This window comes from Phoenix dactylifera, chromosome 2 (assembly GCF_009389715.1).
Source record: "Phoenix dactylifera cultivar Barhee BC4 chromosome 2, palm_55x_up_171113_PBpolish2nd_filt_p, whole genome shotgun sequence".
NCBI lineage: Eukaryota > Viridiplantae > Streptophyta > Magnoliopsida > Arecales > Arecaceae > Phoenix > Phoenix dactylifera.
The window spans coordinates 19,303,187-19,321,421 of NC_052393.1; the positions used below are offsets into that span (position 1 = coordinate 19,303,187).

General features: G+C 40.0%; 2 protein-coding genes across 4 annotated transcripts; one reads left to right on the forward strand and one right to left on the reverse strand.

Moving 5' to 3' along the window:
- Positions 1-796: 796 nt before the first annotated feature.
- LOC103696195 (signal recognition particle receptor subunit beta-like) lies at positions 797-11,025 on the reverse strand. Of its 3 annotated transcripts, none has more exons than XM_039123613.1 (7): positions 10,576-10,901; positions 9,731-9,872; positions 7,794-7,876; positions 3,741-3,827; positions 3,448-3,596; positions 3,037-3,168; positions 797-1,153 (listed from the first exon to the last, which is right to left on the reverse strand). In XM_039123613.1, exons 2-7 carry the CDS (start codon positions 9,867-9,869, stop codon positions 964-966), a joined length of 780 nt encoding a protein of 259 aa, XP_038979541.1. In that variant the 5' UTR covers positions 9,870-9,872; positions 10,576-10,901; the 3' UTR covers positions 797-963. The 3 variants fall into 3 exon arrangements, with proteins under 3 accessions (XP_038979541.1, XP_038979539.1, XP_038979540.1); XM_039123611.1 differs by lacking the exon at positions 10,576-10,901 and adding an exon at positions 10,229-10,548; XM_039123612.1 differs by lacking the exon at positions 10,576-10,901 and adding an exon at positions 10,909-11,025 and having other exon boundaries at positions 826-1,153.
- Positions 11,026-13,817: 2,792 nt separating this feature from the next.
- Positions 13,818-15,507, forward strand: LOC103696196 (rubisco accumulation factor 1, chloroplastic-like). Its single transcript, XM_008777731.4, has one exon. The coding sequence runs from the start codon at positions 13,923-13,925 to the stop codon at positions 15,267-15,269; it is 1,347 nt and encodes a 448-aa protein (XP_008775953.3). The 5' UTR covers positions 13,818-13,922; the 3' UTR covers positions 15,270-15,507.
- Positions 15,508-18,235: the final 2,728 nt, after the last annotated feature.

Here is an 18,235-nt window from a genome sequence, read left to right on the forward strand (position 1 = left end):
TAATCCATGTGGAGGTAATCCATGTGGAGGTAGCGATAGAGAGATTTTTTTTTTCTTGCCATCTGAAACAAAGTTAGAAAGGAGTGTTGGCGAGTGGTATCATGAAGCCTGGGATCTTTCCATAGGCTGATGCTCTTCCCTTGCTGATGCTGTTGCCAGTACACATATAGAAAAGGCTCAGCGTAAGATAAAAATCGACGGCCAATGGAATGATACTGATGCTTTTCCCTTGTCTAATGGAAGGTAAGCCGGTGAATTGTAAAATCAGATGGCCGAAATAGAGCAAAGGTGCTTTTTGATGCAGAAGAGAACCATGCCCTTTCCTTTTTCCTGGTCTGTGCGCAAATATGTCTATATAATATACGTGCGTTGTCAATGTGGTTTTCCACCTTGGTGATACTGCAATGAGTAGTTTGGTACGTGCATCTTTCTTTTCAATTGACGAATAAGCCCTAGGTCTTTGAGACAAATGGACAACTAAATCGACCTATACCAAGTTAGATTATATAGTTCTATCTATCCTGTGAATGATTTTAAGATAAATGATAATATGGATCAGGCGTGCATGCACCCAAAAAAATACAACTTTCGGATCTGCGGTGCAAGGTACTGAAGCAAATAGGAAGTTACCCGTATCTGTTACTTTGTTAATATAAGGCAAAACCTAATCCCCATAAATCACAAGCAGCAGCGCTCACCGAACAGCTTGAATGGTTTCTGAATTATGTCAGCATACAGCATGTTCTCCCTGTCCTTTCTCTTTGTTTTCTGAATAATAAGCCATCAAAACTAGTTATAGCAAATCGAATGGGGAGACAAGCAGTCTGAACAATAATCAAATGTGACACTGAGAAGGCAAGAGTCTGCAATCAACAATCATCATGAAACCAGCTAAACATTTTTATTTTTCTTTAAACCATCAATTCTGCAAGTTCAAAAAAAAGAAGGCTAAAAAACCAAACGCTAGGGCTTCACTTGCTCTCTGATGAACTGCTCCACCTGAGAGACCTCACCAGTCAAACCAGATGCATCTGTTATTGTCACCTTGTTTCGGCACTGGGAGAAGGCAAATGGCTCTCCAGGCACCCCAAGCGTATGTTCGTTGGCAATATCAGCAGTGGATAGGGCATTTCTTGACGTACGAAGCTTGTCTCTGCAAAATAATGAAGCCAGAATGTTTAACTCTATTGAATCATAGTACAGGAATATTCTAGCATCCATTTGTTTGGAGACATAAAAAGCTATTTGAAAAACACATTCTGCTAAGATGTGGTAGCTACCTTGATGCATGACAATATTCAGAGAGAATTGCTAACCAGGAAAAAAAGCCTAAACATTTAGCACGAACATAATTAAGTATACAAACAGAGGGTCCTGTTATCACCAAGGAGAAGTGGAAAATCAGACAGCTTATATCATCGATAAAGGAAAAAAGGGGAACCCCTTCATGGTAGGTGGCGGTATCATGTTTTCTGTCAGCCGTGTAGTGATCCTCTCCAGCATTCAGCAATCACTGATGTCTGTTTAACATGCTTGTTAAATTAGCTCGCATCTTTTTATGTTTGCATCACACTGCATTCTTTCAGCAAATAGCTTTGCAAGCCCAAAGATTAAATGAGTCAGTAAGGCATTACTTCTCCCTCTGATACCCAGTAACATGACTCATGAGTCAAGGCCCCTCAATCAAGGTGTGACCTTGCCTGATCTGTAGGGAGGGCCATCACTTAATGAACCAAGGGTAGCACAACCATTCACACATGATGGACGGCGATGATCTATCATGACTGGTTAGCACACTTATTTCCCCCTCAATAATTCTCCACAGAGCATGTTATGGGGAGAAGAAGCAACTTCTGGGGAAATGAATAGTTTATACAAGGACTTCCCATGGAAGAAAGTATGATAAATGATAACATAATACTGCTAGAGCCAATGAAATGAGTGGGTGCATGAAAGCAAGGGTAATGTTTGAATTAAGTAGAACAATGATTACTTACTGACTTTCAAGACTAGGTCAAACGTGCTAGAAACATCTTAAAGTCTCCAACTAAGAGAGCAGTTATTAACATGAAAAAACATTATCACAGGAAGGTCCAGTCAAACATCGTAAGCTAGTCATTATGGAAGCAAGAGGATGAACAACCATAATACCCTAATTCTGATATAAAAAAGATGGCATCATAAGCCCCTGAATAAATCTGTTCGATCCTTTATCTTACTCTTTTCTCCTTCCAAGCAGTTCAGTGAAATCCTTCTCTTCCTCCTCATCCTCTACCTCTTGAAGCTCCTTTTTTAAATAAAGTTTTCATTATGGAAATAAGTAAAAGATTCTTCCCTGTACTAATTGTCAAACCATAACAAGTTGTTTCATGTATTTTGAAATTTTTAACCATATAAACTAGCGAGAGTTTTAAAACTTTCAGGTGTTTGGTTTACAAATGTTATTGAATTTAAAATATTTGGCAGAAGAGTTACTATGAATACAGCAAGGAAAGGTTTGTGAAAAGCACACATTAATAGAATAGTGCAGTGTTTTGAAAACGAGAAGTGCAAAGAACTCACAGCATTGACCAAAAGTTGGGACAATGCATGTTTTTTGTGGTTAGCATTGCTCGGTAATACATGTGCATACCAACTAAGACATTCATAAATATCTTCATAAATAATTTTAATTCAAGCTTGACCAAACCAGGCTCCATCATTCAGCTCCATTATACCTTTACTCCAGGTGCTGTTCAAATTTCATGCATCTCATCTTTTCTTTAGCTTGCGCTGCAATTTTTCATTAAATTTCAATGTTGAGGCAGGGGGACAAAATAAAACCTACTACCAGAAATATCTATAAAAAAACACCAATTTTTCTCTTTAATCTTAGCAAACACCACAAAGTTAGAAAGATACCTCTAAAAAAATCATTGTTGCATCATAAAATGCTTTCCATATTAACTGCATAGACTTTTCTCAAACATAATGCACTTTGTAAAAATGTGTTAAATGATATAGCTTCTAACAAATGAGGAAAATTTAGGATCTTACATTTCCTTCTCTAATTGTTTCCTGATGAATTCCTTGGAGTGTGCCGTCACTTTATCTGTCTTGTTGCATAAAATCAAAATGGGGACTTTCCTCTTCACGATGCTTGCTTTAGTCAGAATATCATACAGATACCTTACCAAAAACAACAATACATGAGAAAGTAATTATTAAGTTAGTTATAGACGGAAGAATCCCATGATAAGTAGTTCTTAAACTAGCCCAACGGCCATGAGCACATAAAGATTAAATGCAGGCTATCGAAGAACCCTTACGTCACCCACTAGAAGTATAGCACTTCTATAGCAGGACTTATGATTATTATTACCAACATCAGTTTAAGATGCATATAGCTATCTGCTTAAATAAGATGGAATAAATAACAATGTATCAGCGGAAAGGTTAGTGAATTACTCAGCAGCTGCTCGACAGTTTGGTAAGAAATCTAAAGCATCCACAACGAAAATGAGACCAGCTGCATGAGGCAAGAATTCATCAAGTTTGGGTCTAAGCCGTGAATGCCCAGGAACATCAACCAAATTGATGGGTTTCAGTTTGCCCTTCTACACACAGGAGATGGGAGTGGAATCAGCATTATATATAACAAGTATATTGGTCTCACTTCATTTTTTGGTTAAACAAATATAAAGCAGAAGTATATTTATATTATGGCTTTATTATGAATATAGAATTGGTTAGATTGCTACCTTTTCCATTTCAGAATGCAGCATAAAAGTACCCTCATTCGGTTCCATTGATGTAATGGTACCTTGTTGTGAAGAGCCATCACGGAGCTAACATACAGACAACAAGGTAGTCAGAATGTAGATTGAAGGATAAAATTGTAGATCTGATCATCCATTTTTGTTAAGACAAACCAAACCAAAGAGGTGAAGATGATAAAATTAAATTTAGGATACAAAAACATGTTATCATATTTCATTCCCTCAACAAAGTGACATGATTTGTATACAACACAGTTATACATCTGCAATGGAAGTGCTGAAGTATATTTTCTTCAGATGATATAGTATGCAGTATGCACCATTCTCAAGCTTTATTAGCACAGCTGGGAAGAAAACAACAGAATTACAGCATGACATTGGTTTTATGCCAATTACATTAGAAAATGGGACATACCAATCTTAATTTTCCTTCAAAAACTTCCCTGAACTCCTTTCTCGAGCATTTTTTATTAATTTAAAAACAAAAATTCAAACTCAATGATCCAATATGAACTAAAAATTGAAACTAAGCTCATATTTCTAGGTTTTGTTTTCTTATTAATAAATAACATTGACTTCCTTTCCTTTAGGGAAGTAAAACTTCATTGAATTTTTTTTGGAGTAATCAAACTTGATTTCAGAGAAGCCGGTAGGGAGCAATAGTCAAGCTACCAGTTATCAAAAGAAAATCATTAGAAAGCCAGTATTCTAAAAGAAGTTGACAGCTCCAACGATGACAATAAGGATCATGCAGATGGTACACATGATATTGGTGGTGCTTATAATGGGAATGACAAGAGTTTAGAGCTGGAAATGGGCATGGGATGGCCCAATGCTCATTAGTCCATGCTAGCTTTGGGTCAGGCTTTGGGCTTAAATTTTGCATGTTTGGTCATCTCCTGGCTTAAAACTTGAGGCCCAAATGAGTTTTGAGCCGGGTTCAAGCAACCTTGAACTGAGCCAAAGACCAAGTTATCAACATTTAGATAATTACTATTACAATGAATCCTAGCAATATATCAACAACTTCTGGATGGCCAGATTAATTTAGCTTTAGTTAATTATCTAAAACAAAACCTAACTCCCTTTCCCAATTCTCCAATCACAAAAGCACCTCAGGCTTCTTTGAGCTCTTGTTCCTCCTCTTTGATCTTAATGATGATAAGGAGAGCTACCATCAGCCACTCCAGTTCTAGAGCATCCCCAACCCACTGCCAAGGTGCACCTGTTTGGTTACTACTCCTACTCCCATATGATGCACCCCTTTTCCCCATCATCATCAAAGCCCAAGGGTGACACTCGACTCCTCTCTTTCCTCCTATAGACCTTATTCATGGCAGCAGTCCTCACCCTCATTTTCCTCTTCAATGACATCAAAGCTCTTCTCTTCCACCTATCACCAAATTGACCTTCTGTCATAGTCGCCACCACCAGAAGCCCCAAGTGGGCATCCTGACAACTTCACCACCTCCATTGAGAAGGCTTCCAAGCTAAACATAAAACTATAACTGTTTGAGTACTATATGGCGACCCAACCGGTCCACGCATGTCTACCTGTTGGATTCTTAGCCCATTTAGCCATAACCCGAGCTCAGGTGAAAGCATGGGTCTTACCCTTGTAAGAGCTTCTGAGCTTAAGCCCAATGTGAAGCTCAAGCAAAATGCTACCTGTCAAGACTGGGAAAGGGGTGGCCCGGCCAGAGCATGGACCATTACCATTACTACTACAATCAATAACATTACTCATATTAATGTTCATTGTGTTGTCAAGATTAATTGCTCAAAACTTATAAATCAGAAGCAACATATAAGAGTAAAAGATAAACTTTCACTCATGAGAATAATAAAGGGAGAATTTATTACCACTGTCTTGGTGATTATGTAGAATAACATTGCCATTATTGCAGTGGGGAAAGGGTCTAAAAGGCTCAAGTACAATTAGATGGTATCTTGCCCTCGACTTAATGCCAATCCATATTAGTCATCTATTCTAAGAATTCATCTGTCTGATTCTACCCCCAACTCCTCTGCAGACATTAATATGAAACATATGGGCACAGAAACCGCCTAATTCATAGATAAAAATTGACTTTTGTCATACTTAAAGGTGGTGTTGATGACCAAGATATTAAATCGACGACCCTTAAGTTCAATTGTTTTATAATTTAGAGATCTATATTATGAGCTACATATTATTGTTTATTAAAGATCCTTGACTATGCATATCCACATGTCTGCTTCCCTGTTATGCAAAATATGATAAGTGACTTCTCAATTATAAGACAAGCAAAATGGATTAAATTCTCACAAATTAATAATCACGCTAAAATGTATCTTTTTTTTTCATTTCTTGTGAATTCTTTAGGTTAACATGGCCAATAGAATACGTGAGTTTCATCTAGCTTTATCCAAAAACTAACAAAACATACCAATTTCCATCATAATGTTTCAGTTTCTACCAGCTAAAATATAGGCCAGAATCCAATATTCCTAAAATTGCCCTTTCTCCTTGTTCTCCTTGCTCATCCATTTCCTTCTATTCAACTCCCTGTTTTCTATGTTTACCACAGTTTCTAGTACTCGTACCCATGCTATTTAGTTATGAGCCTTCCCCATATTTTTGTTGTAACCTTCTCGGTTCCATCTTATTTTCATATTTTCTTTAACTCCAGTTTACAAAACCTCCATTAGCCTCTTTTGGGCATGTATCGATTAAGGAGATTTTACTTGCTTCTATGGTTCATGCAAAATTTCGTAGCTGCAAACTCTTAGCAAATGTAACTTTTGTTTGAGTTTGGTGACTTAACTAACTTCAAGTAAAATTCTTTTTATTTGATTACTTTTAAAGGAGGAACACTGATAGATACGACATGTGCCTATCAATATGTACTGTACTAACTGCTTGGTGATACAAAGGGTTATCAGTTTAGGCAAATACGTCTGAACTACATCCAAACCACTCAAACAAACCTCAGCGATTTCATCAGGTGCCACTCAAGATGACTAAAACAGCCTATTTTGCAATCATTCTCCACAATATGATGGTGGGAACAAAGTGAGGGTGAAGGTAAAACTGCCTAGGGAGATTGGCCTGCAAGAACAAAGCTTGGTCTTTGATTTTTGGGGCTAGAAAATCACCCTAGCTAGCTAATCTTCTCCCTCCTCTCTTTTTTCCTTATTTCTTCAAAAATCTGAGTGAAAGTTTATGTTTAATTGAAAGAGATCAAAGGAATTTTTGTCAAATTAGGATTAAATGCCGTTTGATCATGGGATTCATACATTAAAGGATGAATCAGGAATCAAAATTGAAGATTTGGGGGTTCCTGAACCTCAAAATCTATACCCAAAAATTATGTAAATCCAAAAAATAACCAAAAGAAGGCTATTCTAAGGGCATATCAGCCATATCCGTGCATGTCCATTGACACCCTTTATTGGCATAATCCTCAATTTTGGTGCATATTGTACCTACCCTGGTTAGTTTGTCCATGTACCTCGATAGTTTGAACCTTGCTTTTATGTAAATTCGAGACAATGAATAATGTTTACACCTAAACTTTATGAGAAATCCATCTTCAATCAATCCTAAAATTTGGCATGAACCTAGGGAGCATTAGACGAGCATATACCAGGTCTTTCCTTCGTCTCGTGATTGTTTATGAAGTTTTATAGATTACCAAGATAGAAGTGCACATTGAGCCACTAAATTTATAATTCTGTTATTCCATGTTTTGTGGTAATTCAAAATTTATCATCAGTAATCTTCTTCAAATGTATATTTGCTCAGCATAATGCATGAAATTATAGAATTCAGTACTAAGAATCACTTTCATTGCAGGGGGGAGGGGGGGGAGAGAGAGAGAGATCTTATCGATGGCTTATGTATCCTCTAATTTGTTCTTTATTTTCATTCATCAAAGTATGACAATAGATGGAACATATATACCTTCTACACAATTCCAGCTTCACTATAGCATACACTCCCTCCACCGACCCCCACCAAGAGAGAGAGCGACAGAGGATAGAGAGCAGTACCTGGTAAAAGAGAACTGTTTTTCCACTGCCACTTAATCCAGCAAGCACTATGGTATTAGACTTGGCAGGCTTCAATAATCGGACTGTGATATTAAAACAAAAAAAATGCAAGATTAGAAAAGATTCAATATTCAGTAACACCAATTATTTCTACAATGAAATGTAGGGGAAGATCCGCCGTGTTTCGATACTCTAACAAGGCTCTTTCACCCTTCACTTCCTTCAGACCTTTAGAAAACTTAGGTTTCTTCTTTCTCAAGAGTTAAGAACCATTTGCAGCAGACCTTAAGAAGCATGACTTGCAATCTACGTTTCTTTTATTTTCTTCATTAATTCAAAAACGCTCTTTTATTATTGATGTTGACCCTGCATTCTATCATGAATTCATGACTATATATAACCTAAACCTTATGTGTCAAAGTTCACTTGATAATATTTAGTCTTGAAGTCAGAAAAGACCATTGGAAACTGAGGGCTAAAAAACATGTGAATTGTGGATTATAAAGTAGTTGTAATTGAAATTTAGGCAGGATTTAGTCAGGCTAGAACATACACTAGTCGAGCATAAACTGTGGAAAAGATAATTTTAATAGGTTTAGATAGAACTCATACCAAGGTTGAAAATTGAAACATCTTAGTAATCTGAAACATCTTTCAGTATTTAAAGAAACCTAAAAGGTAGTTAACTAAAAGCTAATTAAGATGAGCATGGAGAAAGTTTAACCTCCTTCAAATAAAGCAGGCCCAGAATGTTTAAACAAGTGGTTCTGGGATAACTAGATTGTATAAAGGATATGAATGACTCATTAATGGAACCAAACTGTTGTAAATCTCAGTGCTGATTTGTAAGTCTTTTTGCTACCAAACACCTTTTTTGCATAAAGAACATTTCTTGAAACTCAAATACAGATGATATCATAATTTTAACCACCTACCTCACTTTGTTTACATTAACTTTTCCTTTTGGAATTATTATTGCTTGGATTGCCCTGAACAAGTTAAAAAAATAAAGACTCAAACACTGGCTTTTGACAAGCCTTAACGCATCATTGTATGCTGGACAGTCCTAGCTTCCCATGATTGTTCTTCAGCCCTTAAGGTTTTCTCCATGTTAAAGTATTGTCACAAGATTAGTTCAATGAAACAATTAACTTTTGTAGCTTATCAAAGAAAATCAAGTAGCTCATCATAGTTATCTAACATCAATGAATCTTATGATTAGACATCTTCAGTACTACTACTCTTCTATCTGAAAAGGCCTGAGAATCACTATCAACCTTCTTAAACAGGGTTCCTTTTCTTATACCACCTCAACCTCAAGGATGACTACCTTTTGGTCTTTTTGATCCTCCATCTCTTGTATGTGAAGGATGACTTGTGACTTCTACCAGAAGGGAACATTTATTCCCGAATTTGTTATAATGTCATCTAACTAAGCAACAAGCTACAAAAAGTCTGAAGCAGGATCTCGTCTGCGATGGACTCTGACAATAATTTCTAAAGAAAAACTTCAGCATCATCAACTCCTGCAATTCCACCTGATTTTACTACTTGTGGCTTGGTTAATATTACTTGTCCAAATATTCATCATTCTGTCAGTAAAATTTTGCATGCTCAGCATATGCAACTGCCAGACCTAGTGGTTTCTTGCCCTAGTACGAGAGTCCAATTTTGACATACTGAGATCATTTCAGGATAAATTAACTTGCTAAACAATTACAGATATTCAAGCTTAATTCAAGAGATAGTGTTGGAAATGACCCTAAGCCAGCTTGAACTCATTTTGTTAGCAGACGATATACAAAATCAGCCAAAGATTGTCTTCCAATATACCCAGTTTTCCAACCAGTTACCAGGTTCGGGGGGGGGGGGGGGGGGGGGGGGGGGGGGGGACTAAAGATGATCAAAACAGTGAGCTTAGGGTTGATTGTACTTACGGACGGCAAAGAAAGCAAAAGTCACAATGAGAACAGCAAGAGCAGCATAGAACTGCTCTACTGGCTGCTGACGAACCCATTGTTCAATATTATGCATCCATTGTTCAATCTTATGCATCCATTGCTCCATGTCTTGCATTACCTGCAGAATACTAACAGTCAACAGGAATACGATGAATTGAACAAAAGCGAACAAGTGAATCCCAGGAAAAAGAAGGATAAACCGCAGGAGAAACTCATAGATGCAGCGGATCCTTCTTTTTCCTCTTTGTTTCTTTTAAATTAGGGGCCCTTTGGTTCCTTGCAATTGGAGACACTGTAATACAAGACGCATACAAGTGGAATTACAACAACTAGTTGCATGCAATTGAAACTTGCTTGTTCAAACAAGTGCAATTGTAATTATTGCAATTATACTCTCTTTTCTTTTGGTAGGCTGCAAATAGAATCAATAACAAGGAAATCTTGGATACATCTAGATGAGTTCCGCCCACCCACAAACATATCGGAGTTGGCACAGTGGGTCTCGACCACAAGGCCAGGGACTGCTTTCCCGGTACTGAGCACGGACAGAGAAACGCCTGCTTTGAGGGCAGTGCGTGAAGTGAAGGTCCAGGTGAGGTAGTGGGGCAAGGAGTGATACATGTGGTGGAAGAGATGAAGGCTTCGGACAATTGGTGCGCGGTGGAAGCCCCACGAGTGCAGAGGTTGGCGTTCCAGACGAAGGTGTTTGGATGGGGAATTTTGTCGAACAACTTGCGCGCAGGCTCCAGATGGAGCGGCGTTGGCGGAAGCAAAGTGTGGGTGTGGACGGGGTGGGGGGGAGAGAGGGAGAGAGGACAGACCTGGATGAGAGGCAGCGGTCGAGAGGAGGGGGTGCCCTAGATACGAGATTTGAGGAAATTGAAGGAAAGCGTGGAAGGGAAGGGATTCCTGTTTCTGGCCTGCCCAGATCAAGGCTCACTGAAGCGGTGGTGTCGGGGAGGAAGCATCTTGAAAGCTAGCCAACCATCGGGCTCCTCCGCGGTGGGACCAAGGGAAAAAAAAAGTAAAAAAAAAAGCAAAGCTACGCAAGAGCTACTTTCGTCTACAGTTTTTCTCCGTACGCTCTACCTTCCAACCCCTCGTCCTCTGCTCTCAATGACTTAAATCTAAATCTACAAAGAAGGGGACCTCACCATCTTCGCAATGGAGCCCTTCAAGCTTGGCCTCTCCTTTGTGGCTTTTTTTTTCCTTTTTTCTCGATACGCTTGAAAGAAAAATAGAAAAACTATGATGAAAAAATTGAACTCCGGCCTTATCAGCCCAGACTAGAGCTTTTATTCTTGAAGGCAATACAGCAGCCAAGATGAATTCAGAAGAAATACTAAACAGTTTGTAAGCAACTTGTGTTCGACTTTTAATTAGACATCATATTAAGTTCACTTTTCTGTAAGTTGCTGAAATGACTGAATAGGAGAGAGAATTTCTCTTCCAGATGGTGAATCTCTAATAAGTCTGGAGTTTGAATACTTAGTATGAACCAAACATGCCCAAAGTAAATGGCTAACTCCCATCTCAATGAATGCTGTGAGGGCTTCAGCAACCATCCTTTGCTTTCTTGCCTGCACCTGCTGCATCCGCTCCTCAACCGTATCCTGAGACAATAAACACAATGAATTCTTAATGGAATCCAATTACTAATTTGAACAGATTGAACATAGTTCATACCTTAACGATGAACCTCCTCACTTGAACCTGTTGTTTCTGTCCAATCCGATGGATCCTCATGATCGCTTGCTCCTCGACTGCAGGATTCCACCATGGATCCTATATTTGGAAGAAAGAAGCCAATAAATAAATATACAATGAGGTTTTTAAAGAGATGAGGATATAGATTAGAATAGTGGTTGCAAGGGTGGAGAAGATGGTATGCCTTACTAGCCCGAACCGAACAGTATGAGGCATACCGTACTGTACTAATTCGGTATCAGTATCTGGTATGAGTGGCGTATCGACACTCGGTATGCTAAAAAATTCTTGGTGGAGATGCTGGAGAATTACCATCAGAAAAACATTAGAAGCTGTAGTTAGATTCAATCATACCATACCTGCCTTCAACCACATCAATAATACTTGATTTTAAGCAAAAAGGATCTTCCTATAGGAATTTCATAAACAAATGAGAATAAAAGAGAATGGCTGACTGTGAAAACAACTAATTTTTCCAAAAAAGGGGCAAAATAACGGCTAGGTCTTACCAGCTTGCCCTTGCTCTCACCAAACTCCTTTAAGACTCTCCGCTCTGCCCTGCTCTTCTTCTCCTCCAATTCCCTCCTTATTCTCATTTGCCCTCCATCATCATACATTCCTAGTGATCCAAAAGAATTACCTAACTCTTTGTAGACAATTTTGACTACTACGATGAGAACAAATTAGGGTCTAAAGTAAGATTGTCCATATTGAGAAGCTGAATCACCAGACTTCTAGGAATTATGGTATGTTGGTATCATGCTCAATTGAGATGCTCTTCCTTTTAAAATTGGATAATTTTTCAGGTTTCACGGTGTAAAGTCCTACTAGAGTGAGCAACGCATTGAGCAATCATGTCCAAATCCCATCATTTTGGTCTTGAAAAAGGCTCAACAAATCATTTTTTTTTTTAAGGAAAAACTTTGATCGAGCATGTCTCTTAATCTGAAAAGAACTAAGCAGGATGGTTGAAGGAAAAATCAACTTAGAAGTTGAGATTTAGGTCCCGTAGGACTTTAGCATTTTTATAATTTTCTCCGCTAATAATATCTATTTTGAAAAAATTGTATCCTCTTTTAATTAAAAGAGAATTATAGTCTGAATTATACAAAGATGGACCTCACTAGTAAAGATAGAGGTTATGTATATCAATTTATTGAGTCATTAATTTAAGAAAATGAGACTTGATTTCTACTTTCACTAATAGTTTTTATTTTTTATAATTTTTTAAAAGATTTGAATCGAACAAATTGAAAGAATTATTATCTTCTCCCTAGTTGATTCGCCCGGTCCAAATGTTATGCAGATTGAGCCTAGGTGTTTCACCACTCTGCCCGTCTACTTTGCCTCATCCACGGGACAGAGTGGTCTACATTGGAGGTAGAAGTTTAAGACATGACTAAAGCTGATTATGGGTTGGGCTTGGGCACAGAAAATATCAAATTTTATATAAGCTCGGCCCGCAGTCCGACTAAAAATGAATACAATTTATACCGGAGGCCCAGCCCATGATCCACTTTAGACATGACCCACCGAATAAACCTGCAATAAACTCGCTAAAAGCAAGTCGAGGGCTGATATAAATAAATCCCGGCAATAAATGAGGCGATCTATATTAAACATATCATATTTAGGTTTAAAACTCCAACGTCACAATAAAATGGATTAGATAGAAAATATGGACATCTTGTTCACACTGTGCTGTTCCTGTTAGCCCATTGTCACATGACTACGGAGTTCTGCGTCGAAGCCTTTCAGGCGGCTGGCTTCAATGGTTCCATTGCTTGCTTAAAGCCCAAATAAGGTTCTGTTTGGGGGAGCTGTAGGTAATAGAGCTGTTGAAAGTAGAGCTGTTGGAAGTAGAGCTGTCTGAAGTAGAGCTGTTATAAAAAGCTGTTTGCTGTTTCGTAACTACATTTGTAAAGTGCTGTGGCACTTTAATATATGTTTGGTAAACAAATTGAGAAAGTACTTTTGTATGACAAAATTACCATAAAGGACATTGCATAGTATTATACAACAGGATATAATAAAACATAACATATATTAATACATAAATATACGATGTAGTATAATATTATTGTAATATAAAATAATATTATTATAATATAGCATAATAGTAATATAATTATTAGAGTAAATTAATTTTTGGGCCCTCCAAAAGCTCTTCCAAACAGGGCCTAACTATAGCATGCTATGATCTTTTGGCTGTGCTTGTTATCATCCCTTTCTAATAGCAAACTTGAATATCATGCTTTTATTGGGTAGAAATTGAACTTGATGATTAAATGAATTTGGGCTGAGGCCCAAACCCAGAAATATCCTAGTTTGCAAGATGCATCAAACGACGGTCAAAAACAGACGCTGATCACAAGACAAAAGAAGCAGATAAGACCATACTCACCACCTCTGAACTTTTTCCCTTTTCTTCTTCTTCTTCTCTCTCTCTCTCGAACACGCCATGGCCATGCTCTCACTCACCTCTCCCAAACTCACAAACCCCTTCTTCCAAACCCACCAGCACCATCAGCTCCAACTCCACCGTCATCATCATCAGCAGAAGATGAAAAGTGTTGGACCCATCTCCGCCACCAAGATCCCCTTCTTGCCGACTCCTTCATCGTCTTCCGGCGAGCTTTACCAGCCGTTCCGGCCGCCGCCCTCCCCACTTCCCAAGAAGTACCGCTCCCTCGACCCCGCCGAGCGCCTCGACATCCTCCGCAACCGGATGGGCCTCTGGCACGAGTACGCCCCCCTCATCCCCGCCCTTGCCAACGACGGCTTCTCCCCGCCCTCCATCGAGGAGGCCACCGGCATCTCAGGCGTCGAACAGAACAGCCTCATCGTTGCCTCCCAGGTCCGCGACTCCCTCCTCTCCTCCTCCTTCGACCCCGACCTCCTCGCCTTCTTCGACGCCGGCAGCGGCGCCGATCTCTTGTACGAGCTCCGCCTCCTCAACGCCGCCCAGCGCGCCGCCGCCGCCCGCCGCGTCGTCGAGCAGCGCCTCGACCCCAAGGGCGCCAAGGAGCTGGCCCGGGCCGTCAAGGACTTCCCCCGCCGCCGCGGGGACAGCGACTGGGCCCGCTTCTCCGCTTCCCACCCGGGGGACTGCCTCGCCTACACCCACTTCCGCCTCAGCCGGGAGGCGCTCTCGGCCGGCGACCGGATCGCGGCGCTCGAGCGGGCGATGGAGGCGGCGGAGACGGAGGGGGCCAGGAAGAGGATCGAGGAGGAGATGGAGAAGGCGGCTGGCGGAGGGAGAGAAGGAATCGAGGAGAGCGAAGGGGCGGGAAGGGTGACGGTGCCGGTGGTGCGGCTGAGGTACGGGGAGGTGGCGGAGGCGACGTCGGTGGCGCTTCTGCCGGTGTGCCGGGCGGGGGAGGGAGCGGAAGGGGTTGCGGCGGCGCCGGGGTGGTGCAGGGCGGAGGGGGAGCTGGGGGTGGTTGCGGCGGAGAGGGGGTGGGGGAGGTGGATGGTGCTGCCGGGGTGGGGGCCGGTGGCGGCGGTTGGGAAGGGGGGAGGGGTGGCGGTTGAGTTCGGTGATGGGAGGGTGCTTCCGTGGAAGGCGAGCATTAAGTCGGGGATGGAGGAGGCGGTGCTGGTGGTGGCGGACCGGGGGAGGAGGGAGGTGGCTGAGGAGGACGGCTTCTATCTGGTCGCGGAAGGCGAGAAGGGGGAATTGGGGGTGGAGAGCGGGGATAAGCTACTGGAGAAGGGGGTGGAGGAGGCGCTGGGGACGGTGGTTTTGGTGGTGAGGCCCCCCAAGGAGGAGGAGGATGATCAGTTGGCCGACGAGGACTGGGAGTGACACTTTCGTTACACGAATTTTGTTTTTGTCTTTCTTTTCATCGCCCCAATTGAATTGTTGGGGGTTGGGAATTGGATTGAAGTTGGAACACCAATCTTTACGATTTGGATTTTTATGGGACTCTCTCTAATTTTCGTGGGCTTGGAGACGGAAAAAAGCCATTATTGTAACACGAGAAAGAATGAAAATTTTATCAGATCGGAGTTGATTTTTATATATAAGATTTGATTTCTTATGAGACTGATGTAGCTATGTTCAAATATGAAAATTTAATAGCCCGCATGTGTATACACACAAACTATATAGAGAGAGATAAATAAATATTTATATATAGTATATAAATATGGAAATATAAAGAAAAGTGGTTATATGGCTTGTATTAGTTCTTTTCTTCAAGTTTGGATATATATATATATAGTTCTCATCTACTACTATTTTAGTTTCAATTTCCCATTCAACATTGGATCTTAGTTCCGTTTCTATCAAACAGAATGTAGATAAAAGTCTAAATCTACCTTTAAAATGATTGGATTTTTTAAAAACTAATTATTCACTTTCCAGATCATGACTTTTCCACTGCAATTTGTCATTGTTTTATTTTATATATCCAGGATAAGTGTCATATAGTTAGTTCCTTTCAGTTTTGCAAAGGAAAAAAGGGAAAAAAATATGTGGCTACTGCTAAACAAAGTCATTACTAAACTGAAACTCAAAAAAAACTTGAATCCAAAACCGAATTTCATTATAAATCGAGTTTGAATGCAAGTTTACATCTTTCTTATTTTGATGGATCCAAAGCTAAATTTGAACTCTACTTGTGAAAACATATTATATGTTTAAAATGATCCAAAATTCTACTAGTTTACAGGAGTTGATTATTGGTTGGCTGTATGCATGTAGCATGGAATGATGGATGTAGCTTGTGCATGATCATGAGGATGCATACAAGTTCAAAGATCAAAGGAGGAATGATCCTCTACAATGATTAATGATGGTCAGATGGCATGCGAGCCACAGCACAAGTAACAAATCCCTAGCAACAGGGATTGGTACCCCTGCCTGAAACAATTTAGTTCGTGCTCGACATTAGCCTTAAAGGGTGACCCAAGAAATTTAAAGAGATCGATATCCCAGTGATGATCATAAAAACCGAAATGCACGGAGAAATGATGAGGTTACACAGTTAAAAAAAAATTGTAGTTTTGTTTGACCATACCCTTCAACTAATAGTAATTGTTCGCTATGCAAACTGATCAAAATATTTTTCTGGTCATTTTCAAGTTAAAAAAAGAAATCAAAGGGGAAATTACTCTCTTTTTTAAGATATCGCGTTCATAGGAGAGATGCATTTTTGGTAACATCCACCCTATGCATCGATGAATAATTTGCCTCTCATAGCTTGTTTGGTTGCAAAAAGAGAAGGAGAAAAAAAAATGTGGTTAAAAAAAAAATTGACAAAGTAGCTTATGTCTAGTTGAAATTTTCAAATAACAGATAGAAAAGTAGTTTTTTGCATAGAAATAATTTTTCCATATTTTATAAAAAAATAGAACTCCATATGGATTATAGGAAACAAAAAACCTACATTACTATTGGCCGGGAGTCAAGATAATATTTTTCTAAAAATATCTTTAATTTTAGTGGCTTATATTTTTTTTCTCTTTGTAGTCAATTTATTAAGATTAATACATACATACATACATATACTCAACCAAATATGTCAAATTTATTTTTGTAGGTATAATATCCTAGAGTATTACTTAACATATCCTAGTAATTAATATATATATATATATATATATATATATATTTGGGAACCAAACAAATCCTCTCAATCTCACATCTTGAAGATGAGAAACCAAGCCACCAAGGTGGTAGCCTAGTGGTACTGGGCAGCAATTCTAACCACAAGGTTCCAAGTTCGAATCGCTGCGGCGACGATTAAATTGTGGACCAGAGCTCACTACTTTGGCTACTACTTGGACTTGTGGTGTAGGACCGCTCTTGAACCGCTAGTAGCCGGGGTGGTGCCGGGTGTGACGTACTCACACGTGGGACTCGAGCCAGAGCTCAGAGGAGTAGCTGAGCCGGGCCTACGGGTGGGGAGGGTATGAGTAAAACCGATCGGGGTGCCCAACACACGGCCATTTCTGCCCGCATCGAACATTCTCCTGACGGGGCGGGGGCCAGTGGGAGCTGCTACACGGAGGTAGGCTTGTCCTTTCCTCCCCCTACCCCTTTTCATTAGCAAAAAAAAAAAAAAAAAAAAAAAAAAGAAAAGATGGGAAACCAAGCCGTGTGTGATGCAAACAAGAATCTACCACCTATCCAAAGATACCGGTACCGCCTGCCCCCCTACTCGCCACCCTTCCTGTCGACGATGCTACGAATATGGCCGCCGGCATCTTGGGATCTCGTGATCTTACTTATATTTTTTCCTTTCATTCTGGGACAAGTCTAATTCCGTGATAAAGTTTTTCTTGAGCGGTATCGAGATTCCCCGTCAGAGAAACACAGACCCACCCAGGCGTAGCGACGTAGCGTCGATTTCTCATCTCGAGCATGAGACTCGGGGACAAAATAGTCCACCAATGCATTTTTTGAAAGCACGCCTTCAGAAATGCCCATCTTGTGAACGGCTGGGCATCAGTACAAAGGGTTCTGTGACCGTTATAAAGCCAAAAAAGGCAAACAAAAATTCAAAGCCATAAAACGACATCATAGGAACTTAAAACTACAGTCTGTTCAACCGGGCCACGTTACTGGAAGGCGTCGTAGTTCTTCCATCAGAGAGACAAGCAGAATAGAACTACTAGTTCAGTACGACATGTTCATTGACTTGGTAGAACAGACCTATTAGTTCAGGCAATTGCATTCAAGATATTATTGCAATGTATATGGAGAACCAATGAAAAAAATAACTAGAGCAACTGCACTAAAAGGTGTTGTAATGAACAAAACTAGGA

What these genes read in the sequence shown, in the direction of transcription:
- LOC103696196 (XM_008777731.4), top strand. Translation starts at nt 13,923, where the DNA reads ATGGCCATGCTCTCACTCACCTCTCCCAAACTCACAAACCCCTTCTTC.
- LOC103696195 (XM_039123611.1), bottom strand. Translation starts at nt 10,375, where the DNA reads ATGTATCACTCCTTGCCCCACTACCTCACCTGGACCTTCACTTCACGC. An exon ending in AAACAGTTCTCTTTTACCAG is followed by an intron (nt 3,828 to 7,793) that starts GTACTGCTCTCT and finishes TCTGTATGTTAG; the next exon opens with CTCCGTGATGGCTCTTCACA. An exon ending in AACTGTCGAGCAGCTGCTGA is followed by an intron (nt 3,169 to 3,447) that starts GTAATTCACTAA and finishes GTTTTTGGTAAG; the next exon opens with GTATCTGTATGATATTCTGA.